This window comes from Callorhinchus milii, unplaced genomic scaffold, assembly GCF_018977255.1.
Source record: "Callorhinchus milii isolate IMCB2004 unplaced genomic scaffold, IMCB_Cmil_1.0 Scaffold26, whole genome shotgun sequence".
Taxonomy (NCBI): Eukaryota; Metazoa; Chordata; class Chondrichthyes; order Chimaeriformes; family Callorhinchidae; genus Callorhinchus; species Callorhinchus milii.
Genome location: NW_024704767.1, coordinates 6,250,200 through 6,276,252, shown reverse-complemented (window position 1 = coordinate 6,276,252; position 26,053 = coordinate 6,250,200). Strand labels below are relative to the sequence as shown.

General features: G+C 40.3%; 1 protein-coding gene across 1 annotated transcript in view; it reads left to right on the top strand.

Moving 5' to 3' along the window:
• Window positions 1-24,583, top strand: part of LOC103187874 (nuclear receptor ROR-alpha A) — a 48,097-nt gene extending 23,514 nt beyond the window's left edge. The window contains exons 2-10 of the mRNA XM_007907583.2: window positions 3,657-3,742; window positions 7,176-7,317; window positions 12,267-12,665; window positions 14,305-14,426; window positions 14,535-14,667; window positions 18,798-18,905; window positions 19,869-19,979; window positions 21,350-21,462; window positions 23,637-24,583. Coding sequence (XP_007905774.1) covers window positions 3,657-3,742; window positions 7,176-7,317; window positions 12,267-12,665; window positions 14,305-14,426; window positions 14,535-14,667; window positions 18,798-18,905; window positions 19,869-19,979; window positions 21,350-21,462; window positions 23,637-23,801 — 1,379 coding nt within the window. The 3' untranslated portion in view covers window positions 23,802-24,583. The remainder of the gene's footprint in view (window positions 1-3,656; window positions 3,743-7,175; window positions 7,318-12,266; window positions 12,666-14,304; window positions 14,427-14,534; window positions 14,668-18,797; window positions 18,906-19,868; window positions 19,980-21,349; window positions 21,463-23,636) is intronic.
• The last annotated feature ends 1,470 nt before the right edge of the window (window positions 24,584-26,053 follow it).

The following is a 26,053-nucleotide window of genomic DNA, read 5'->3' as shown; positions in this document are numbered from 1 at the left end:
GAGGTCATGGCTTGGATGTAGGGAAGAAAAGAAAAGTTGAGTGTCGAAGAAGACACCCAGGTTCCTGACTGGCTTGGTGAGTTGAAGTGTGCAACCATGGAGGTTGATGCTGCCAGAGGCTGAGGTGCTGGTGCGATATAACTTCTAAATATAACTACATTCATTAGTTTCATTGAAACACTTAAAATTGAGTTACTTTTGTTTATCACCACATGGGCACTTGTTTGCTTGTCTTACCAAATAGGGAAAGAAGAGTCCAAGACATACTTCAGCAAAGGTGCTACTTTGAGCAACATGAACAGAATAATTCCATTCTTGTTACTTATGAGGAAATGAAATGAATTCAAATCAGCCTGCAGTTTTGAAGCATCAAGCACCATCCTGCTCCTCAGGGTAATCTGCCCCAAGCTGTGGCATCGCTCCTGTGTGGAATATTCGAATACAGGGTTGCGGTACTTTTATCATGCTGTGGGCAATCTGACTTGCCCATCAGTTTCTCTGCACAATATCTGAATCATCTTGCGCTCCCAACAAACGCCAGAGTCAAATTCATGAGACATCTGTCCTTGTCACTGCTGTCTCTGGCTGTGCTCTGCTGTTCTGTCCTCCGGAGCAAAAAAAGCATGTGTAATGTTACACGATATTCATTAGTGGCACGGACATGCCATGAAAACTGCAGTCTGACCTGATGGTAGTCTCTGTTATGCATCTTAACCTGTCCAGGACACATTTGCTTTGGAGCTGAGCCACTACCAAGATTATTTGTATTGTCTGACAATCGTTTGGTTTGGCAACAGTGAAAGGTACAGAGGGGGAACTATTGTCAGAGCTACACTGCCACCATTTGCTCACTCTTTGCAATTACAACAAACAAAAGGAGCAGAGAGAAGTGGTGGGGGGAGGAGAAATGAAGTGACTGCGATATGAATGAGTGCTTACGTTGGTAAAGCTACCCGTCAGACGAAATGAAGCAAGTAATTAAACTATAATGTGCAGAGAGAGAGCACAAACATCCCACAATATTAATGTCATGACTGTTTGTGTGTGGCTCAGCAAGCCACTGAACAATAGAACAAAATGCCTTCAGACTGGTTCCCAGTTTTTTGGAGACTTGGTTGTAATTATTTGCTGGTCCTACGACAAACATTTCATTTGAATAATTTGTGCCCTTTTGTGCGCATTGCTGTGAAATAACAAGGAAACTGTGTTTTCAACTGAGTGAGGTTAGCGAATCCAGGCTTCCAGAGAAAGGATTTTTTTTATTTTAGCACCAAGCTATATTTTTTGAATTCCTAAAATTTAAGTGCCCTAAACAAAGGAATTCCACAACAATTCATCTTATATCAAACCATTCCTTCTCTCGAATTCAGCAGAAATTCCATAATATTCCTGAAAAAGTATTGAAAGTTGTGTCACCACGCATCTCTGGCACACCTGTCACTCAGCACTTGTGTGTTTGCAGGATAGAAGCAATAACTAAGTTGTGGTTTTGGAAAAGCGTTCATAGAGACTAGCTAGTAGCAATGGATCGCATCTAAATAATGGAGTACTCAGTCTTATGGCAGTGTTTTGTTATGGCTGCTTGTTACTTAGAGGTGGAGTGGTAAAGGACGAGAGGCAGAGTTAACGTGAGCAGCTATTTAGTTTGAACTGTGCGTTCGGAACTAACTACAAATCCAGAATTTGCAAGGCTGATAATAATAATTCAATATTTTTGCTCCTAATAGAGAAGTTGATAGATCAGCCTCCCAGCAAAAGCAGCTTAAAGCATGAGCTGGATAAATACCTGTTTGGAAATTGGATTGAAGGTCATAGACAAAAATATAAGCAGAAATGATCAAATATTCCACAGGGAAACCTTGTTTGTGTGCCATTGGGACTAGGAAATGTCATCTGTAGAGTATAACTGACCAAGCTTGAATAATACCAATGGTGTAAGGAGGCTATCATGAGCTGTCTGCTAAAAATAGCCATCTTTTTATTAATGGTTTATTATGACACAGTTATTGTGGACTTTCACTCAACTGCGAGGGTCAGCAGATAGTTATGTACAATGATTAAATATGAAGAGGCTCTCCAAGGTTGCATTGTCTTTTGGGGAGCAGGCTTGATCGATTGGGTTCAAACTCTGGTCTGTTCTGAGTTAGCTACTTTCAGCTATGGCAGAGATGAGAGGAGTGCTAGAATTGGCCTCATGATTCTTAGGCTAGAGAAGGAATAAACTCACTTAGGTTATCTTAATCCTACAATTTACCCAGTGTTGGACAATGCACTTCTGTGGATTTATGGTAAGGGCAAGAATGGGCTTGCCAGGAATAACTCCTCCCCTTTCCCACGGTAAAATGGCTTGTAGATGCTTATGGTTTTAGCTTACGTATTGAAGACTAGTTACTTGAGAGATGTGCTCACCACGGAACTGCACCCCAGCAGGGATACAGTAGGAGAGCAGCTAGAGAATAAAATTAAGGGAAAAGAGTGTACAGATCGAGTTGGGCAATTAACACAGACGCAATACCTCAGACCCTTGTTCAGAGTCTTTAACTATTGAGTCTGTGTTAATTGCCCAACTCGATCTGTTCTTCACTGTTCCACAGGAAGCAGCTATAAGGTTAGTTATTAGGAGTGTTGATGAACAGGAAACCTATCCCTAAATATTTTATATATTTCCTGATATTATCACTGTAACTCTGCGGTGATCAAGCCCTCATTAACCCTTCAGAGTAGAGGCAAGCACGCTTCATTATATGGAGTGCTCTGGCCATCCCTGTCCTTTATGGCATTCGCTGCCAGTAAAACAAGACATAAAGCCACTGCCAAACTCCACAGGTTGCTTTCTAAAGGTGGCAGTGATGAGCAGTAATCTGCTCGAGGGGATTTCAGGTAAGAATTATAGACTGACGTCACTCTCACAGTTTGTAACATTATCCAAACTCCTTGATGAGATTAACTGCCTTGAGATCCCACCCAGGCATCCATTGTTTTCTATTTATTCTTGTATCCTTGAGGAAAGACAGTTTGCCGCAGTTTGAGGCTGACATCTGTGCGAATGTTCATTTAACAGCCAGTGGAATCACTGGTGCTCGTGCAGTTACACTTTGTCCTTTCACTTGTTGACACTATGGGTGCAAATGTAATGATGTGCACTTAATATAGCGTTTGCTTTAGTCATGGTGCAAATCCATTTTTTAATCACGAAATTCATTAAGAAGTAGTGGAAAAATTTACTCTATCTCTAATTTGTTTCAGATCTCGCCATGTCACTCACTGCCTCGTGCATTCCGCTTCCCTCTGCTACTGCCACACACTCCCAACACAGCAGCCAATTTTACTCACACCATCCTCCCGCAAACAGCCAGGAAGAGAATGACCAATTGAGTCAATTTATCTGTAGATTTGTTGGTCAGGACACCAGGAGAAACTCCTCTTTTCGAATAATGTGTCAGCGGATATTTTGTGTAACATTTAATTTTAGACCGCGCTCTTTGGAGACCTATGCTGTATTTCAATGAATTTTTAATGTGGCCCAGTGTTTAGTAGATAATTAGTTTGTCCTGTAAAAATAATAACAATAATAATCCTTGCATAGACTGCTTTGGGAATGTTTTATGGGACATTAAAGTAACATGTGATTAAACACTTACTTTCATCTTTTACAGCTCAAATTGAAATTATTCCGTGCAAAATCTGTGGAGATAAATCATCAGGAATCCATTATGGTGTTATCACATGTGAAGGCTGCAAGGTAAGCTGCCCGCCACACTCTCTCCGAGACACTTCCTGATGCTGACTGCAAATTAAAGAGAAATCTCAAAGTTAGGGCAGCATCATTAATCCATTCATTCAAAGCTGGAGAGCTGATCTGGTTTTGCCCACTGCTAACTGCTGGGTAGAGCCTCGCTCAGCTTCTCACAGGGACATTGATTGTTGCTGTGAGAAAATGTTTGCACACAGCAAGCACAGTGACACATCAGTCAATTCTGTCTGTCACTACAAATTATTTTTAGCGTAGCCTGGATTGAAAACAAAGTCTGAGCTTCTGTTGGATAGATTTGGGATGTAGCAGGTGCAGGCTTGGTGCTAAGCGCTAATGTTGATCCACAGACAACAAATTGGACTTTGCCATTCATTTTACAACGAGGTGGATGTTTCTGAGAACTGTGTGTCCGTGTCCTAGGCTCCAGTTTCACACAGACTGTGCTTGTTTATTGTCGCGGGTCAGAGGAGGATTGAGGGGTAGTTGGAGAAGTGATCATGATTGAATTACTCAACCATTCAGCCCTTCAAGCCTGTTCCATCATTCTATTAGACCATAGCTGACCTATACCCAAGTCAATTTATCTGTCTTTTCTCTATATTTCTTGATACCCTTACCTAACAAATATCCGTTGATCTCAAACTTGAAAATTCCAATCGACGCACCATCCACAGCCTTTTGAAGGAGAGAATTCCAGATTTCGACAACCCTTTGTGTGAAAAAATGCTTCCTGGTTTCATTCCTAACTTGTTTAGCTCTAATTTTAAGATCACGCCCTCTCGTTCTGGATACCCTGACCAGAGTGTGGCCTCAACACTCCAGCAGTCCAGTTAACAGGAATAGAAGAGGAAGTATACAAAAAAAAGTCATGATCAGCTACAAAACCATTCAACCTCTTAGCATCACAGATAACCCCTGATAACAGCTCTGTAGGGTGAGCAGCGTTGGCAGTTAATTTGGTTGTTGGGAGGTGCTGTGTGGAGCAGTACGCTAAAAAAGCTCAAGTGGCAATTTCTACCCTGAGGATATTGTGTTTGAGCATCTACACTAGGATGGGGCAAAATACTTTTTTTAGAAATGTAATTTTAATAGAATTAAATACACATAAAGAATTAAAATTTGTTTGGCTTCCTGCCCCCGAACAGTTGGACGTGCAGATGTTGAGTTTGGCTCCTCTGTGTCCTGTTGCAACAGTATCGTTGGTGTTGGTTTATCTTGGATCTCTGCCACACCGCAAATGGTGAGGGCTGGCAATCAGACAGGGGACCTCCTATCGAAACCTGTGAGGAATCCTGATCTGAGGTTATTATGACTGTATAAACACCACCACAGTTTAATGAAATCAGAGGTCTGCTGAGATTGTAGTTTGCAAGATTATAAGTTTGCAAGATCATAAGAGAGGTTCAGATGAAGACGATCCTTTGGCTCATTTGATCTCATCCATCTAGAATAGCCACCCTTCAGCCCTCCCATCACAAGTTTTTTAAATCAGTTCCGGCATTCTGGCCTCAACCAACTAGCAACCTGTTACAGTCATTAATTACTTTCTGGTTAAACAACCATTTCTTAGGGTAAGTCCTGAAGTTACCCTTTGCACTTCTAAACCTGTATCCTCTTATTCTGGTGTCTTGATTCATCCTAAAGTAATGTTTTAGGTTTATTCTCTCAATCCCATTTAAAATCTTATAGGGTCCCTTCTAAAAATTGAGTTTCAAGACTGAAGAGCCTCAGCTTGTATACTCGATGCTCATAGCTCATTCCTCAAAAAATGGAGATTATTCTTGTTCCTGTCCTCTGCACTGTCTCTTGGGCCTGGGTCCTTGTGTCACAATACTCTAGGTTGGCCTGCCCAGAGCACTTCAGATTGAGTAGGACTTGTGGGTATCTTAACTTAATTGATTTGGCAATATAGCCCAGCAAACTGTTTGCCTTTTTTATTGTTGCCTCCCTCTGTTTGACATGGCAAGCATTGATTCAACAAACCCTAAGATCTCTTTCAGCTTTCCCTCTCTGTAAGTTCTGTCCCATCCATGGAGTAAACGTGCCTCCCATTCTTGCTTCCTATATACAGAACCTTGTGTTTATCTGTTTTGAACTTCATTTGCTGTTAAGAGCTTGAGTAGAAAGCATAAATCATTACATTGTACTAAGAATAAACCACCCCACTTGTCACAGGCAAAGTGCACAAGGCTGCTCTTTAAAAAAGCATCTTGGCAGCTGTCTGCTGCTTTATCTCCTAATTAAACAGCAAGTGAGTAACTAATTCAAACATATGGGCATATTAAAGCAAGACTGTATGGTAATTAGTTGTTAGTGTCTATTCATTTAGGTAATGTCATCAGCCTAGGAAACTTCCTTTCTACTTTTAATCTATCGCTATTCTCATTAGGAAAAGCTTTAAATGAAAATCATTGTCAGAAGGAAAATAGAATCCATGTTTACCTGTTCAATAAAAGCAAACCTATTGTGTAATTGAAACCCAAATTATGCTGTTAATACTATAATAATCCTCACATTTAATATAGTTGCAAGGATGTCTCCAAAAGCTTCACAGGATAATACTATAATGGCTGTTTGGGGGACATTGTAGGTGCAAACTGGCTGGCACGTTTGCCTACAAATGTATAGTCACTACACTTGCCAGTAAAAACCTGTGAAGTGCTTTGAGATGTCTCAAAGACGTGATCAGATACTATATCAAATGCAATGATTATTATTATTTGACTCTTCAAGCTAGTGGAATTTGCAGGTATTCACTTCAGCGCCTTGGGCCGTCCTCCTGACGTGAAAGGTGCTATACAAATGTAATCTTGTTGTTGTTGTTGATGCATACTTTGCTTCAGGAATGGGCCCCACAATCTTACTTCAATTCTAAAATGGTTGCCCATCTCGAGTGTCTCTACCAGTTTTGCGACCAATGACTATGATTCTAAAGCAAGGAATTGTGGCTGGAGAAGTTAGCTCCAGTGGAGCAACTAGCAACGGAATAGGATCAATGGGCAGAATGGCCTCCTTCCAAGCTGTAAATCGTATGTTTCTACCCACCTCGCTGAGATAGCTGAGCAAGGCTGTGGGCTTATTATTTTATACAATGAGAAATACTTGAATACACGTCCCAAGCATGTCTTCTTTAGCAGCAAGCCAACTTATGCAGTAATTATTTTGCAATGTTGACAGCAATTTGCTCCCAAAACAAGTAGCATGAATGGGGACTCAGACTCTGAATTACACTGTATCCCTGTACCTCACACAACCTGGAAGAGCTGTTTTCAAACCTGTTGCGATTCATATCAGTCCTGTGTGACACAGTATTATTAAGCTACACCGGTCTCAGGAAATGGGCAATCACTTTGCCAAATCACCAAGCAACCCGTTTGGTTTTATCTTGGGATCTTCTGAATGTTTTCCTTTTATCCTCAAGGGGTTCTTTAGGAGAAGCCAGCAGAGCAATGCAACTTACTCTTGCCCTCGACAAAAGAACTGCCTGATTGACCGAACGAGCCGAAATCGCTGCCAGCATTGTCGACTGCAGAAGTGTCTGGCTGTGGGAATGTCACGAGATGGTAAGCTGGTCTTTCTTTCTGACCCGCAGTGTTTGCTTTCTATCCCGAGCTGTTGCGTGTACTTATCATGTTGGGAATTTGGGACACGACTGATTTGTGAAATTTGTGAAAATTCAGATATGGATAAATGGCGGGTAGTGCAGAAAGCTGAGAAATAGTATTCCTTGCATGTGATATATTTCCTAGAATAGCAAAACTTCTCAAAGTGCTTTTATAGTAATTGGTGTTAAGTGTAGTGACTGTGTATTGTAGACAAATACAGCAACAAACTTGTGCATAGATCTTTCACTCCCACCTACACGGTCAGACAATCACACCAACATAACAATTCTCTGTACATCGTGTGACTCTCAGCTTTCCTACTCCTAAGAAACCAACTTAATTCTTTAGCAAAGATGGAAGGAAAAGGCCAATTTAGCTTGTTAAAGGTCATTACAGAGGAACTCCTGCAGCACTGCACAAATGAGGAAGACGCGATGAACGATAACTATTTCAATCCAAATCAGTTAGTGAAGTAAATGGAGGGGAAGATTTTGACGTGTAATGACACTTGTATCAGAATTATACACAGGAAATTTTGTTTGAGGACCCAGGTGTTGTGGCCGTTGATGGGTATATCACAGAGAAGGTGAAAGCTTTTGCTTTTTATACAGTTGATCTTTTATTTTAGGCATTTTAGACAATGACATCTTACATGATGTATTGAAATAACAGTGCGTTAAGTCATTCAATGCTAATTGTGAATGTGTTGAATGTGGTTTGCTTCCACATAGCTTGCTCCCCTTGTGTGCTGTGGCACTTATCCTTGCTCGATGTATCCTTGTTTGGTCCTACTTGAAGCTCCCGAGTACAAGGGGTGCAGTCGGAAATAACTCTGTATTTTCATCATTGCCAGGGATCACTGGTGCTATCAGAAATGCTGCCTGCTATCACTTGTTTAGAGCTTTATCATGTTCCAGAATTGTTGCAGTGGCATCTGAGGATTCGGCATCTATCCTTCAAGGGGCTTGTGTAGTCCTTCTCCAAGAAAGTTGAAACTGGCTCTGATTAAATCTCGGAGTATTGACCACAACACCTCTATAGCAGCATTGGGAGCATTCATGAGAGATGTTCCTATTCTGGCTGTGTCCTGCCTATTTGCAGACAGCACAACCTCACAAGGCAATTACAATGAAAACAACCACTTCTCCATTTCATTAGCTGTGTAAGAAATAGTGCACTGTAACTTAGTGGTGGAGTTAATAATAATAATCCTTACGTTTTATGTAGCTGTATCACGTTGTTGAGACGTCTCAAAGCGCTTCACAGGATATACTGTAAAATGGACTGTATTTGTAGGCGAATCTTCACATGACCCAACCTGCCTTCCAGTGACATCTGATTGAATGCTATGTGACTTTGTAACATGCCCTGCCTGTGCTTCATAAAGTTTAGTGCTATCAGCCTCTATTTGAAAATATGATTATCACATTGTGTTCTATGGTTGGCAATCCCTGTGCATTTGGGGAGCCAAGTGTCCAAAGCAGGCCAAAGCTGGCACAACGCACAGCTCCAAACATACCTGCAGCCTGGCTCATTGGCAGAACTTGAAAGGGCAGACTGGGTGCAGGTATTCTTCCCACTCAGCTCCCGTGAGCTCTGCAAGCCAAAGCCATAACCAGTAGGGATGTCCTAGCTAGGCATAGCAGCGGGAAACTTGCCAGACAGTGCTCTCAATAGCAAGCTTTGTGTTTTTATCTGTTCACATTCCAGCAGTACCTCAATGCACACTCTGGGGTGTCCAAGCCTTGGCTCTTACCACCTGGTGTCTGATACTCTCTACACTTGCAGCTTCCTAGCCAAAAATTAGCCTTTTCTATAAGTTCCATTCTCACTTTGACTTCTGCTCCACAACTGCATTTCTGGTATTTGGAGGAAGCCAGTGGCTCAGTAAGTGGTTCTGAAGCATGAAATATTTATTATCGTAGAAACATTGTCAGTGACTGATATGTTCTCTGAGAAATCGCATTGCTGTTGCTCAGGAGGTATAATGCTGACTGCTGATGCAGCTTTATCAGGATCCAATTCAAAACTGTGTGGCCCAGATTACTAGAGAAGGAATGTCAGGCCTTGGTGTTTACAAAGCTGCCTTTTATAAGGACTGCTCAGGAGTGAAGTAACGTATAAACCAATATTACTAAATGTTTAATGAGGGAGTTTTGCTGTTGACCACTCTTGGTCTACCCTAGTCGTTCACTGATCTTATCCAATGAATAGCTAAGCTGTACAGACCGGGGAAGCCCAGGTCTGTGCTAAATTAGCTGGTCTCAGCTGAGTCGACACTGTATGCATTGTAAGATGGCTTTGCGAATGCTCGGTTAAAGAAGGGACATCATCCAGGCCTCCAACTCCTGATGCTAACAAACAACCCCAGTTTGAGGTGTGTGCATGTGCAAACCACTTTTTACATACGTGCAGAAAAGAAATGAGATGCAGCAATTTTTCAGATTACTGCAGGCAGAGGAAGCACTGGACACATGGCGACTTGCACCACCGACTGCATCTTTCTTTATTTGGTAACCTGTTTCTGCCATTGATATAAAGGGACTGGATGCAGAAGGGATGAAAATCACCTCACTATTTACCAAGACTTCATTTAAAAGGTAAATCAATTCCCTTGCTATTCTTATATGATTTAAACAAAAAGGCTTGAAGATAACTGCATTATTATAATAATAAATAATAAAATAATCCTTGCATTTGATACAGCATCTTTCACGTCGGGAGGACGTCTACAAATGTTTCACAGGAAAGTGCAGCGATTGTGTAATTTGTAGGTGAACATTATACATTATCTTTGTAGAATCATGTAAATCATGCTGAAAGTAGCAAGAATCCCATCAAGGATTTTCCAAAGGAACAGTGGCTTCATATCAGCCATAGTGCAACTGAAGATTGTCCGACAATCCCTTTAGTCTGGTTGCTCGAGAGATCCAAGGAGGTTTGACTGGCAACTGCCCGAGCTGCATCAAGAAGGGTGGCAGATCTGGGCTTCTGTTATTAACAGATTGCCAAACAACCCTGCTAACTGTGCCTAGTCAACTGTGGGCATATTGATGCAAGGATGTAATTGTGTTGAAGCCAATCTGCTCCAAACCAAATACACTGATCCCTCAGATGACGCTCTGTGTACCTTCTGTGTACCTCAAAGGTGTGGGTGGAGGAGCTGAAGGGGACCCCTGCTTGCTCCCTTAGGCTCACGGTGGTATTTTCATGTCTTCCAGTTCAAGATGATCCAAAGGTTTTGGAGCATCGATAGCGGAACAGAACTACAAGATAGTAAAAGAAACACTAGGTTGTTTTCAAGATTGGGTATGCTTTTATTTAGTGTATTTAGAATAGATATTATGTTATCTCACACTCTTTCAATTAAAAAATCTTCTAGCAACGTGTTGTGTTTTGCTCTTCTAGATGTGGATTCGATGTCAAGCAAGTAGGCCACAACACAAATGGGAATAACAAGCAGCACAAGAGGACAGGATGGACCTGACTCAGTAGAACCACGATTTTCCACCAGCACAGTACTGGATCCCCTTAGCCCAGGGCTGGCCAATCCCTAATAGAACAAATCTTTGAAGACTGCTTTTCTCCGGGAAGTCAACTGCTAGTTTTGAGCCACTTCTTTGGGTTCTTGCATAAACTGCTGTGACTTGGCTGATGCATCCCATTTGTAGGCGTGTGAGTGCACCGGAGAGTGGGTGTGTCAGAGTGAGCACTGAGCTCACTCAGCCCGAGTTCACTGTCGCTCAGTCAGTGTCACCGATTTTTCTGCTGCCTCCTCGGTGAGAGGTGTGGGCGCAGGTTGGGCATTCTGTGCCAGATGGACCTCTGTGCCAACTTCGCCAGGGTTGGCTCTGCTAGTCACTCTTGTCCCACCCAAGCCAAGTGATTAATCACACTCTAGTTCCAGGGCACTAATAAGATGCGAAAAGGAAAGCTTCGTGAAGTACATACAATTGACTAGATTTAACTACACAAATACACACACAAACTTTTTTTTATAGTTCTGTGTGTTTTTAAAAATTTTTTTTTTCGAAATAACCTGCTATAAACTGTGTATCTTTTGCACCACTGTGGCCGTTAACAATTATACATGAATAAATATCGCAATTATTTAAACATGTTCCGACTATTGTGCTTTTTTTTGAAACTTGCTGCCAGCCATTGCAGTGAGAAGCAAAGTCTCTCTTTCTCTATATAATGGGTCCCTAATTGTTTTGCCTCATTCAACTATGTTCCACTATGTTCTCTAGCTGCTTCCTTGCCTGGCTGTTGTAAAACAGGCGGGAGGAGAAGAGTGAATGTCTCTATGTTTATCTAACTTGGGCTTTCTTCTCTGAGCGACAGCTCGATAAGGTAATTCTCAGCATCGTATATTGTAACATTGTCATGAATTACCCTTGTCCAGAGGCGCAAAATCATACTGAGATGCCAAAAGTTCTTGTCATTTTCACTGAGTAGAATAGTGCATTACTCCAACTTTTCTCTTGTGTGTTGGAGTGGGTGTGAGGGTGCAAAGTAAGTGAATGTGCTGAATGTGGGTAAAAATCAATCATTGTATGGGGAGCAGGGAGCAAGGAGGGGTTGTGAACCTTCTGCAGAACTCCATAATTTATGCTGATTTTTAGAATAAAATGGGGTGGGGGTGGGGGCGAGAATTAAATGATAATGTGACTAAGTTCAGCTGATCTTGTTGATAACAATTCTCCAGTTTATTTGCACTTTGTACAGTGTTTTGTCCTCATGCTTTGAATATAATAATAATCCTTGCATTTGATATAACCCCTTATCATATCTTCGAGACGTCTCAAAGTGCTCCACGGTGAATTGACTATGTTTTGGGGTGGTTTTCGTAAATCCTGTAAGCCGACAAGCTTGTCTCAGATGGAGCAATGTGTTCTTTCTTGCAGCTGTAAAGTTTGGTCGAATGTCTAAGAAGCAGAGGGACAGTCTCTATGCAGAAGTACAAAAGCATCGCATGCAACAGCAACAGCGGGAACACCAGCAGCAACCCGGCGAGGCAGAACCACTGACACCAACGTACAATGGTATCACCAATGGGCTGACAGAACTGAACAATGACCTTAGCAATCTGTACATGGATGGGCACACACCGGATGTGGGCAAAGCAGACTCAGGAATGAACAACTTCTATTTGGACATCCAGCCATCGCCAGACCAATCTGGCCTAGATATCAATGGTATTAAACAGGAACCCATATGTGAATACACGGCTGTGCCAGATTTCTTTCCTTATTGCTCCTTTACAAACGGTGAAACATCTCCGACTGTTTCCATGGCAGAACTCGGTAAGTTGCTCTTCTGGTGAACAGGAATTTACTAATAGCTGCACTGCAATAAATAGACATTGCAGTGAGTTGGTTTTAAATATATATGCATTTTCAAAAGCTCCCAGATCTGGATCAGGAGCAGACTAATGATTTGTGCCATTGTATACTTTCACCTGCCGAGAACTGATCCATTAATAGTATTTCCTCATGCCATCTCAGATTCAGACTCCTGGCTCTTCAAATGAACTAGATCAGAAATAACATTGAATAGTTGGACGTAGAAGAGACTTTAGAAACCTCCCTCTTCCCCCCTCCCTCCCAAGCAAAGACATACCATTCACAAACGGTCTCCCAGAATCTCTTTCGAGTGCATCTCATTGACCAGTTTATCAGGGATTTAACCAGACAACCTGAATGAAAAATAAATCATAAAATGTCTTTTATTTTAATCAATCTCAGTTTCAGCTGCCATCTGCCGGCAGCCTCCTCCTCCCCTTCCCTTGCCCGAACAGACTGCAGACCTGCTGCTGTAGGAGCAAAAGGTTAGTGCCTTGTGCATGTGTAGGAGGGGCTAAAAGGAGCAAATAGCCCTCCTGTGAAATCTGATGCCCTTTGGTTAAACAAGCAGCAGACTTTTGTAAATATGATTCTTGTCCAAATGTGGACTGAGATTTAGGCTTTGTGAATTCTGTTCCTGTACAATTTTTGAAGATTTTTTGACACTGTTTTTGAATCCTGGTTTAGAATATTATAAGAATAAGCCTTGCATTTGATATAGCGCCTTATCACATTGTTGAGACATTTCACAGTGTTTCACAGAATATACTGTAAAGTGATTGACCTCACAATGTGGCAAAGTGTTGGCAACTTTATCACTTTCGAAAAAGGAATACTACTTTATGTAGTAATGTATTATGTGGATTGCTTCAAATTTGTTTCTGGCCCTGTATATTTCTATGTTTCTATCACGATCCGCACATTGGCATTGCCTTCTTTCACCCTCACCGAGATTCGCACAACACGAATGAGATGTCCTCACGAGAAAGGCTTTTGCTCCACCTGCCCATTCAGCTGTTCCCGAGTCAGTTCTGAACTCTCCTAAATGTCCGCACTGTACACATGGGTCCTTGGATGGTATAATGATCAGTAAGGAGAAATTCTGAGAGCTGCTTTGTCATTTATTATCGGTTATCAAATTAAATTAAGTGAATTCAACAAGAAAATCCATTCTATTAGATGGCCGTTTGTACTGTTCAGTTTAAGGTCACTGCCCAGATAACTCATGTTTATGACTGAGATGAGCATTCCTGATGAAAAATTCTCTTTAGTGCTATTTGAATATAAATTCTGATTTTACAGCTTGTTTAAAGCATTACTGAGCCTGGTGCTAAGCACTTTTGATTATATTCTTTTTTTGCAAATTTCTTCTTTTTGATGCTTCCTATTTAAATGTTACAAACTGTTGAAATTATTTTGAAAGCTCATAGGACAAACTAACTTTGTCTTTCACCCTCCCTCTCTTTCTTTCCCTCCCCTTCTGTTTCTTTCCTATCATACCCAGACTCGTGTGTAACACTGGTGTAACACTATTAAATTGCCCGTCCTTTTGTCGTGGCTTTATCTATTTGCTCTTAATTCATGAATATTTGTCCTCTAGAACACCTTGCACAGAATATTTCAAAGTCGCACATCGAAACGTGTCAATACTTGCGGGAAGAACTACAGCAGATAACATGGCAAACCTACGTTCAAGAAGAAATTGAAATCTACCAAAATAAGGTAGGAGGAAAGAAATGTATTTTCTGTTCAAAATCTAAATGTCTTGCAGTAACAAACGTTATTTTCTGAATCAAATCTTCAACTTAACATCATAATCCTCTTGTACAGCCCAGGGAGGTGATGTGGCAGTTGTGTGCAATCAAAATAACAGAAGCAATTCAGTATGTGGTTGAGTTTGCCAAGCGCATTGATGGATTCATGGAACTGTGTCAAAATGATCAGATTGTACTTCTGAAAGCAGGTATCGAATCCTTTCCAGTTACTTTTGCGTTATTAGAAGGCGGATGCATTTAGTGCGCAGGGCCAACATTTGCGAGCAGTTTTTCTTGATCTGGAATGTTAATATATGAAACACATGGCATGCAAATGGAAACAGAAATAACTACTGGGAATGTTGAAAAGTGGACTGTGGGAAGCATATCAGCAGCATTGTTAATTTATATGCAGGATCCTGAACACACGTGGTAGGCATTGTTCGGGATATTGCTGACAGCCAGTACTTTGTGTTTCTAAACCCACTCCACATTGGAGTTGAGCGAATCCAGTCTGATCCCATTTCATCACCTCCTGTAAAGCTTTCCAAATGCTGCACCACATGACTGCTGAGAAGCTCCAAGCAATAAGTGAACACACTCATACATACTGCAAAGCCAACAGCTGTGGCATTAGATATCCAAACACTTGCTAGTGATTAAATTGTGGCCTTTGCATTTCTGCAATGGTCGATTTCTACGTTTTCCCCAGTTTTGTATTTTCCTTCTCTTTTTTAAAAAACAAAAGTCTCACTGTAGCCAGACGACATGCTTCCAGGCACTTGTCGGTTGCCATGTACAGATTGATGTGTCCGTTGCTTTTTTCTTATTTCTATTCCCAGTTTCCATTCTTGTGATTTCTTGCAAACAGCCCAGGTCAGAAGCTTAACTTATGGGGAATCACAGGCATGTACCCATGTCATGCTCCTTTATGGCCCAGCACATTTTTACAACAACCAGCTGCAGCACAGGTCTTCAGCAGAATTCTACCAACAACCACTCTGACATTTAAAAAGAAAGCCCCAAATCTGCACCAGTAGAACATTGTCATCCAGTTAGTTCCTGCTACAAGCAGCGACAGGACTGAATGTGCCTCAGCTTTGGTTGAGGCTATCAGGATTATTTGTAGGAAGGAACATTGGCAACTATGATTAGAAATAAAGCAGTGAGGTATTTTTCTGATTGTACAAGTTGTACATTTTTTAGGTTATTAAGCTACTAGATTAATGGACAAATCTTAAAGCCTTGTAAGTTATCCACAAGTTGTGACTTATCATAAAGATTGCGCAGGGATACGAAAAAGACCATTTGGTTTGCTGTGTGATATAGACTCTTCACACTGAATATTTTAATGGGAATCTTATTTAATTCACAACACGGTAATTTACTCACACGTTAACTGCCCCAAGTGGAGAGGCAGAAGACATTAATCCTATTATTAAATTTAGTTCTTGGCTCCATCAGCTTTAAATTATGCTTCTTAGTTCTCTCTTTTTGACGATAGCACATAATTTTGTTTAATCCATTCCTCCATCACTTCCCTTCATTATTTACAAACATAGCAATTATCTTCAGAACGTTTTTCCTCATGAGAGTAGATTATGTCTCTGTGGCTCAGTGAAACAAAACTCTAGTGCCATCTTTACCATTTTTCCTGTCCCTAGCTTTCTATTTAATTTTGGTGCCACTGATTTATGTGCCTCCTCATTGACTTGGATTTATATTCTATGGAACTATATACCCTGATATTGCACTTTCTGCAGCCACCTTAGCCTGCAAGATGATTTAGTTTACACAGTTGAGATTGCGCAGAATCATGGAAGATTATTAAATATAACCTTATTTTGCAACTGGTTCTTTTTAAGAACAGTAGAACAGAACAGCAGGGTTCCTAATTTAGACTCAATTTTAAAAAATGTTGACAATTCAGTGCAATCTTAAATTTTAAGACTAATGGCCTTTTTTCATCTTCAATTACATCAATAAATTCAATAATTATTTTTAAAAATGTAGTGGTAGCACTGCTGAGTTAGACACATACTAAACTCACCACAGAATTCATAATCTTTCCCGTTTGCCTGCGGTTTACCATCCCTTTGAGATCCTGCAGTTACTCAGAAAAATTGTACGTGTCTGAAATGATTTAACCGATGTGCAGACATAGTCCTACAACTGCCTGTTTAGACTCACAGGAATCTTCCCCAACAGAGTTGTGTACATGTTCAGCTTCACTATTAGTTAGCGATGACAGACAGGTTCAAAAATCCACTCAAGTAACATCAGCTGTTCATTACATTAGGTTACCTCTGGGCTGTTTTTATTGGGTGGGTCTCTTCAAAAATGTATGCATGACTCCTAATATCCCTTTCACGAAGATACTGTTGCTTCTGTGACTGTGCTGTTTGTCGAGGAGAATTCTCTGACCCCGAATAGCCCAGTGTAAAGCTTCAGCAGCTCAGACCTACAACAATTGCAACACCTGGCACAATATTTAGTGACCAGATTATTTAATGACTCAGCATTACTTTCATTGTCTGAGTTCATTTATTAGAGAATTACAATGAATATTAAAGCGTACAAGCAATGAGCAGGCGGATGGGCTACGATTAGGTGTGTAATACAGAGAAAGGCACCAGTGCATTCTTGCTGGGTCTGCATCTGTGTTGTAATCATTTGCATTCCCATTTAATTTCAGAGATTAGGGGAACATTATCATTTACTGAAAATATATTGAGGTTTAGACAGAAATGGATTCAGATATCGCAAAAAAATTAAATTAAGAGAGAGGGCCATTTTCTTTCAGTTATGCTGCAATGCAAAGATTATTATTATTATTGCACTCCTGTAGTTAAAGCATGTTTAAAAGCTTCAGTTAATTAGAGGCTCAGTGTGTGGCAGTGCCAATTGTAGTAGAATGTGATGCTTTCCTAGTTACTACCTCCTGTTATCACAGAAGAAAAAAATGGTAGTTGCATCAATGAAGTTCTGATCATCCACATGGCAATTTGCAGAATCCCTGTAGCAGCAGAAACGTATGATTTGCTGCTAGCTGGGGTTTAAACATTATGCATGTAGGAAGGGGGGGTTGTTTGTAGAACTGAACATCAATCCTATTGTCTATTGCCATCCAGTCTCTTATCTTGACAGACTAGATATTTCATCCAATGCTATCGATAAGCACATTCACTTCAGTTAGTTAACGGCTCAACAATAAATAAACTGTGAAGCAAAGAATATTAAAATTATATATAATTCCTTTTCATATCTGTATTTTCCTTTAGGAGACACATTCGTAGGAGTTTTACAAAGCATTAGCAGGCTTGTCATTTTTAAATTCAGAGTACACCTAAAATCACTGCTTGCCCTTGAAACTCAGGGATTTTGCATTACAAGTGAAAATTATACACCTTATAATAATAATAATCCTTGCATTTGATATAGCACTTTTCACATCGGGAGGACATCCCAAAGCGCTTCACAGAACACACTGTAAAGTGAATTGACTGTATATTATTAGACAACTGAAAAATTGTTTTGCTACTCTTTGTTGAAATGAAGGGATTTTGAGTTTCTGACTCCAGAAGTATTTGCTGAGGAAAATTATTGCTTTCTGTGAGAGCAACTATTACAATTGAAAGACATTTTACTTTAAATAATAAAATAATCAAATTATTGAAGTGAACTTCAGAATTGGTTAAATTTGGAAGCTATTTGATGTATCTTTATTTTCTTGTCTTACCTCACTATAATTTTTGTATCCTTTCCATTCCCGCAATGACATTTAGTGCAGTTCTGTTTTTGTGTGGGGAGGGGGTGGCTAGTGAGTTATAGCTATTGGTAGCAATGTAACTGCTTGCTCTGCAATCATTGGAGCCGCTTTTTACAGATGCAGGGTTTCTAATCTTTTATTCCGTCTTGCTCTTGTCTCCCCTCACTCTGTCCTATCAATAGAGACTTTCAGGCATGTCAAGACAACTGTCTTGACCCAGTCAGCAATTGACAAAACTCTTCACAAGTCTGGCTGTCAGTTTGAAATGTCAGACCGCCCTGGAATTTACAACCATTCTCCCCAGACTTGTGACGCAAGTGTCTGAAAACCCTGCACAAAGGGTGAACCATTATTTATTTAGATCCAATCATGCCCTGCTTGTCTGATATAGTGGCCATGCAACACTGAACATTACTCAATGGCACTGCCCTTGCACTAGCTGTTTTTACCTATATTAATTGTTAACTTTAGATAGGCTCGGATTGGCAGCTCAGATCCAAGTTGCTTTCTTCTTGTACAGATGTGTCACTAAAGCCAGTTTTGAATGGTGACTCTTTCTCATTTATTCAGGTTCTTTGGAAGTTGTGTTTGTCAGAATGTGTCGTGCCTTTGACCCACAGAACAGTACTGTGTATTTTGATGGAAAGTACGCTGGTCCAGACGTTTTCAAATCATTAGGTAAAGTAACACCATTTCTTATTCCGCACTCATGAAATATTAAAAGTGGTTTCAGAGTTGTGTTGCAGTCTGATTCTTTTAGAAAAGAGTAGATCTGGTTGCCACATGCTTTGCTATGGATTTGCTGTTGTATTTTGGGGGGATTTTAAAAAAAGAGATGAGGAAAATCAAACATGAACAATTCACAAATGAAGCTGGTGGTTCAGCTGGGAATTTTTTTTGATTTTCAATTCAATTCACTGCTCTTAGGAGATCACAATAGAGACAGAGGGAGATGATGAACTCTTTTCTCTGACCGCTTTATGGAGTAAAGTGAAAAATGCATGCAGCTGCTTTAAATACATCTCCCATGAACACATAGCGCAAAACTGATCCAGAGTTCACAACTGGCACACAGAAAAACACCATTACAAAACTATTAAAATTGGATAATAGGAGCTATCCGAGATGATCCAGAGTTTGTATGGAGAAAGTTCAATTGTTCCAAGACTCCTCGTCCCTAATGTATCCAACCAACAAAACATATTTTATGTCTCTCATGTCAGTCTATACTCTGGCTATGAGCCGAGCGTTTTCTCTTTAATGATATATTTTGGGTTATACAGTCATGTCTATTAGACAGGATTTGTAGGCTGATTTGGCAGAAATGCATACAAAAGCGTGAAAATAATTGTTCTGTTACATCCAGTTTCTTGGGCATTTGAAATATCATGAATGAGAAATGCTTCATAAATCACGGTGTGGTTTCCAAGAAGGCATCTTCACCATCCATCAACCTGTATCGCTGAACATTATGAAATGACTTCTTTCTTTCTTTCAACAAAGTGAAGGCTTGATTTGAGCTAATACGTCCAACATTTGTACATACACCTGCAAATTTATCCCAAGGCAAGTTTGATTTTCGTTGGGTGATGTGGTTTGCCTGTCATTTTCACATTGCTCTTTATTCCCTTCTCCTGGCAGGTTGTGATGACTTGATCAGCTCCATTTTTGAATTTGGTAAAAGCTTGTGTTCGTTGCACCTAGGGGAGGATGAGATTGCCTTGTTTTCTGCTTATGTGCTGATCTCTGCAGGTGAGCGTCTTACTAAACAATTTCTCTTCTGTGTCTTTTTATTGATTTTTTCCTCTTCTTGTAGTTTACCTTCTAAGAAACTCTTTCCTTTTATTTCCCGTATGACGCACAGAAAGCTTTTAGCCAAAAACCTGTGGCTACTTTCGCCCTATTGCACTAGTCACAAGAAGATGTGTAAGGAAGCCTTTGATGTTAGGTTCTTCCCTCTGATGATGCATTCAGCCTCCATTGGATGCATCTTCTGACCAAACACCTGAAGTAGTAACCTGCCGTGTGGGGTCTGGTACCACCCCCACTTCTTGGCCTTTTTAAGTTTCCTATATTGGTAGCAATTGATTAGCCCACCCAGGGAATTCACTCTGGGTTGAAAGGTTTTTTGGCTGTTTTCAAGTGCCTCGTGCGTCACTTACACACACACAGTGAGATAATAAGAGCACAGCATGGCATAGTTATTACAGAGAACATAAAGAGGTTTAAGGTCAATTGGCCCAGAAACGTGCAGTTACCAGGAGCACTACCCGCAGGATCCTAAAGCCCCCAAAATAATGATGTGCAGGTTAAGTCTCGGCTCTGCTGAGCTACAACTGTGAAGAAGTCCAGAGTTTCCATAGGTTTCCCTTACCTGTGAAATACACTGAATTCCTGCCTCTCTTTTATTTTGATAGTGAATGGAGCAGGGTATCGCCCCAGTATCATGTCATTGTCCTCCAAGAAGCATTCAGAATGAATTACTTTTCAATAAAAGTCTCAGCAGGATCCATCAGTCACTGTTTGCAGTGACAGATATTGCAGTTCTGTTTGATTGCATGGCTCATTCAGAGGGGGCAGCACACATTTATATCTGCCTAATGGGACAAGAGAATGATCATAAAGTGTAAAGTGTCAGAACATCTCGGCTGAGAAATTCCTCTTGCCACGAAGAGTAGCGACTTTGACGATCCGCACCTATAATGGGAAGATCCATTATGTCAGTGTCAAAGAGTGACAGTGGTTAGGAAAATGACAAAAATGTGACCTTGTCTTATACTAATGAATAAGGACATGTTGAAGGGAGAATGAGACAGTCAGAGAACTGACTGTTTATAATTCATTGGATTGACACTAGTCTGAACAGAGGATCTGTAAGTGAAAGACTCGCTATTCCACTGGAACATTCGCTTGTTACTTGGGAGATGGAAGTTAATTTGCAATGTCTCAGTCTAATTTGTTATCTCTTCCAGAGTAGGGACACTGTACGGTTCAGAAGATTTAAATTGGTGTTGGTACCATGCTTGTCTGAGGAACGATCTATCCCAGTAAGAGCAGCCAAAACCCATGTAAGAATCCCACGGGAAGCTCTGACGCTTTCTGTAATCAAATTCTCTTCCTAGATCGTCTGTGGCTTCAGGAGAAAGTGAAAGTTGAGAAACTTCAACAGAAAATCCAGTTGACACTCCAACATGTTCTGCAAAAAAATCATAGAGAGGATGGGATCCTGACAAAGGTAACCCGACAGCCACGAATCCGTCTTTCACTTCTCTAAGCACTCGGGTGGTCTGCAACATAAGCTAACACATGGGCACAGGGAGTTTGATGGACCTGCCTCTGACTCAGAAGATTGTGCATTCAAGCCCCAATTTGGGACTTTAACAGTCAAGATGGACAATCCCCTGAAGCCCTGGGGGAGTTCTTCACGATCAGAGTTGATAGTCTTCGGATGAGACATTAACAAAAATGCGGTCAGGCCTGTCTGTTCTTCAGGGGGATGTTAAAGATCCTGTGACATTATTTGATAAGAGAAGGGAGTTTCTTCCAGTGTCCTGGCCAACAATCCTTCAGATTAATTAATACTTCACTCTGTGGTTATTTGTGTGACGTCTTGATGCAAATGACAGCTGCATTTCCTTTTTCAAAAGAAAATCATCTTACTTGACAGTAATTACCTGTGAACTGCTTTGAGGCATTTTAAAGTGAAAAGGTGCCTTGAATCTTTGTGCTTCCTTCTTCCTTTCCTTCTTATTTTGAAGACGTGATCCTTTGTGAATTCAAATTACCCAAATCCTTCATAAACTTAAATATGGCTATCAAGTCCCCTTCCATTTTCTCAATTCAAGAATGAAAGTTTAGGGTTGCCAAACTTTCCACATTGTTCTTCCTTCTAAATTCTGGAATTAATGTTGCACTCCCTCCCAACGGCCAAATACTGTCTCGGAAACAGAGACTGCATTATTCTAGGCTGTCCAAATACAAGTCCTGGGACAGTGAGTCAGTAACAGTGAGACATTGTTCTGTGGTGTCACAGTCCCATAACTGTACCACAAATGTGCTTCATAATGACAGATTGTAATTGAAGGTTTGATTAAATCAATGCAATGTCAATTCTTAGCGATTTTTTTCCCCCTTTTTTGTTATCTCTGTGTATGTGCATTAGCTCACCATTGACAAGTTGCAATTACTCTTCGGGGACTGACATAACCTTATGGTCTTCTAGAAAAAACCCATCTCCCTGCAGTGGACACTTGTGCTTGTCAGCCAAAGCAGTTAATATAAATTATTATCCTGCTATTAGTCTCCTAATGTTACAGAGATGCATTGATTTCCCTTCACAATGATGAGTAGTGCAGTTCATTCCTCATGTTGGTAAACAGGATGAACTTCCAACAGTGAAGCTTCAGAGAAAATAAATGACTGCCTCTGTAAGCTGCCTCATTGAAATAAAATAGAAAGTAAAGCTAGTATTCGGATGTGCCAGATTGACACGGTATGAACTACTATTGAAATTTCTGTAAGTATTCCATTATTAATCAAATGCAATCTTATATAGTGAGATGACAAAAATGTTGCATTCAGTTGGCATTGCAGGATACAACTCGAGAGGGCATTCACTCTGCTTTCTGTAGACATGTACAATAATATTGTCAGATTAGATAGTTTTCTTTTAGGGAAATAACATTATGGGATATAGTACATAGGTAGTTCGGAACATATGTGCATGCAATCGCCAGGAAGGTGGAAGGCAAACTAGATGGACCGTGCTCTTTTTTTCAGCTAGCAATTCTTATGTTCTAATATGAAACTTGTTCTGCGTTATCATGAGATTAATAAATCCAGATTTTAGCACTCCCAATGTTCTCAGTGAGTTTATCCAGTGAATCGCTGGCAGTCCTGGCACTGATCTTTAAGCATGAAATTGCAATAGTGTCATCTAGAGACATAATGTGGAACTGCAGAAAGGTTCAGGAAAAAGTGGAGACTAATGTGTGACCACTTCATACTCCTGTAACTTCAGTTTTATATTCTGTTTTGTATCAGCTATTGATGGTTTTGACCTACCTTCCCTGCCCCTCCCCAATTGCCCTGTCACATTTGCCTGCAGTCACTACGCTTTAGGGTGAATCCAGGGAAGCGCTTTGACTTGTTTCCCGATGTGAAAGGCACTATATCAAATGCCAGGTTTATTATTATATTTATCAGAGTATTTTCATATGGAGGTGACAAAATGGAGTGTAAAAGGAGAATTGCTAAAGTGTCTTACAGGGCATTGACATCTTGATAAACACAATGATTACACTATGTTGACTGAAGAAAGTGAATCTTGATTGCGAGCCTACTGAAGGCTCTATTTACATATTTACAAAACTACAGATGTTCTAAATGTATTTTTCTTTCTCTCTGCAGTTGTTATCTAAAGTGTCTACCTTACGAGCGTTATGTAATCGACACACTGAAAAGCTGACTTCATTCAAAGCAATACACCCAGACATTGTACGGGCCCATTTCCCTCCGTTGTATAAGGAGCTGTTTAGCTCGGAGTTTGAGCAGACGATGGCGACAGAAGGGTAAACTTTATCACCAGAGAACTTCAGAAAACTTGAAGTACAGTCATTGAATAAATTGAAGACACTTTACGTGGCTACACTGCAGTGCCCATGCACAGACCAGGAGAGCAAACACGCTGCACATTACTTTTTGTTGGGGGGGAGGGCGGGGGGTGAATTAATATTAGCTTCCTAGCGGAAGTTGAACTTGTTTTTCTCATGCATATAATTTCTATAGAGCACAAAAGTACGATGGCATTATAATGCTGAGAAACTAATTTAGAGCAAACGTATTACAGGGTATATGGACAAAATACACTGAATATAACATTGAAAATAACTTTTAGCGATGGTTGGTATGTCATTTTAATGTTGATGTACGAATCTACTTTTTAAGCACCTTTTTTTCAATTTGTACGTGTTATGTTCATGTATTTATTAGTTCTCTTAATGCACGTGCACAAGAAATACAAGTTTAACATTTACGTTTATGGAGGGGAGGTGGGCGTTTTGGATGCTGCTGTTTCTTTAGGTTATTTGTCTTGTGTACAGTAGAATGTCAGCACACTTTGTTTGGTTTACAAACTCACTCCAAGTTGCATAAGTCTGTGTGGCTGCTTCAAAGCTGTCATGTGTCATTGATTCAGATAAAGAATACTATGGTCAAGCAAAGTGAAGGAATCAAATGATTTATAATATACAAAGCCTTGTCTGGACCACTTTAGAGAGAGAGTTCTATTTTTATAACCCTCGTATAAATATTAGGAAGCACTTAAACTATTCCTGCAATAAAAAAATAAAAATAAAGATGTGATTTGTGTAAGAGAAAACATTTTTTGTAATGCGAGACAATGATAGAAAGAAATGTTATTTTCTAAAAGCTTGGTATTATTTTCTTGCGATAATATGTCTGATTCTGTCTAGCAAAATCTTTTCATCTAATGTGCCATAGTGTCAGTGTTTTTTTTCTGATAACTGATAACAAGGAAAAACCTTTTAACCTTGAAATGGTGGTTTCTTTGTGAAACAACATTCCAAAAAAAAGTACATACAAAAATGTAGAAATGTCTAAGGAAAGCATTTGTAAGTGTTTGAGTAGCTAGCCTGTATCACTGTTGCTTTTTGCACATTTACTTCATTCCTCTGTAGTGCAATATGTACATAGGGCACTTGCGGGTGTACATTTAATCCCTCAGGGAAGAAAACCATATGTTTGTACAGTCTCTTATTTTGCTAAGGGATGTTGACTGGATCACTTGGTCATTTGTGTGTGAGGCAGCCAGTCTTGATCCTGCAGTGAGGCCACTGTTTGCTTGAAATGCTTAAACACCAATCGTTACTTTTTTGTTTTATTTAGTTTTTTGAGATGCACCTTATGAATGCTGTAGCTGTGAATGACAATCCAGAGTTATAACTAAACGATAGGAGACCTAGGAAGCGAAACCGAGGCTGGTTCAAGGAGTTGAAATTTTTGCTCAGGGATAATGTAAAGATTTTAAAGAGGGTATGGAATGGCCAGTATTTCTTGCAACAGTTAAAACACAGCAATTACATGCAAACCCTATGAAGATGGAAATTGACTGTACTTCTTAAAGTAAAAGTGTTTGAAAGCCTCTTAAAAGCTGTAGACAGATGGTTGAGACACAACAGTATTTACAATACAGTTTTATAGCATGAAAACCGTTAGTGAAGACTCCTATGGAACACTGCCAAAGAATACATTGTGATCTTTATCAATCAACTTATCATGACACAAATTCAAGACTCTCCCCTTTGACTCTTACTGCCTCACCCGCTGGGTGTGTTCCTACCATCTGTAATGAGTGTATTACACTGCATCGTAAAGAGAGAGTACCCACTATATCCTTACAAGCACAATTGCAACACGAGCTCTGTGGTCGTGTTGGTATTTCCTGTCTACCTCCCCCCATAAGCATAAACTAGGACCCCGTTTGCAAGTGTTGGGCAGAGAAATGGTGCCCAAGATCCAGACCAGCCAGTATACGCAGGAGAAGAGAGGTTTTGGGAGTGAAAGGGGATGGGTTGAGCGATAATGCGACAGCTATCTGCATTCTGCCACCACACCTTGCAATTCCCTGTATGCATTAAGAAATCTTTTGTGTGTGCAGTTCTAAACTGTGTTCTTTTTGTGTTCAGTATTTACAATATGTAAATTGTAAATTTACAACAACAAATGTGCCCAGCTCTCACCTTAGATACCTGATCGGCCATAATTTTTAAGGGGGAAGTAAAAAGAGGAGGAAAGCTGCTCAGCAT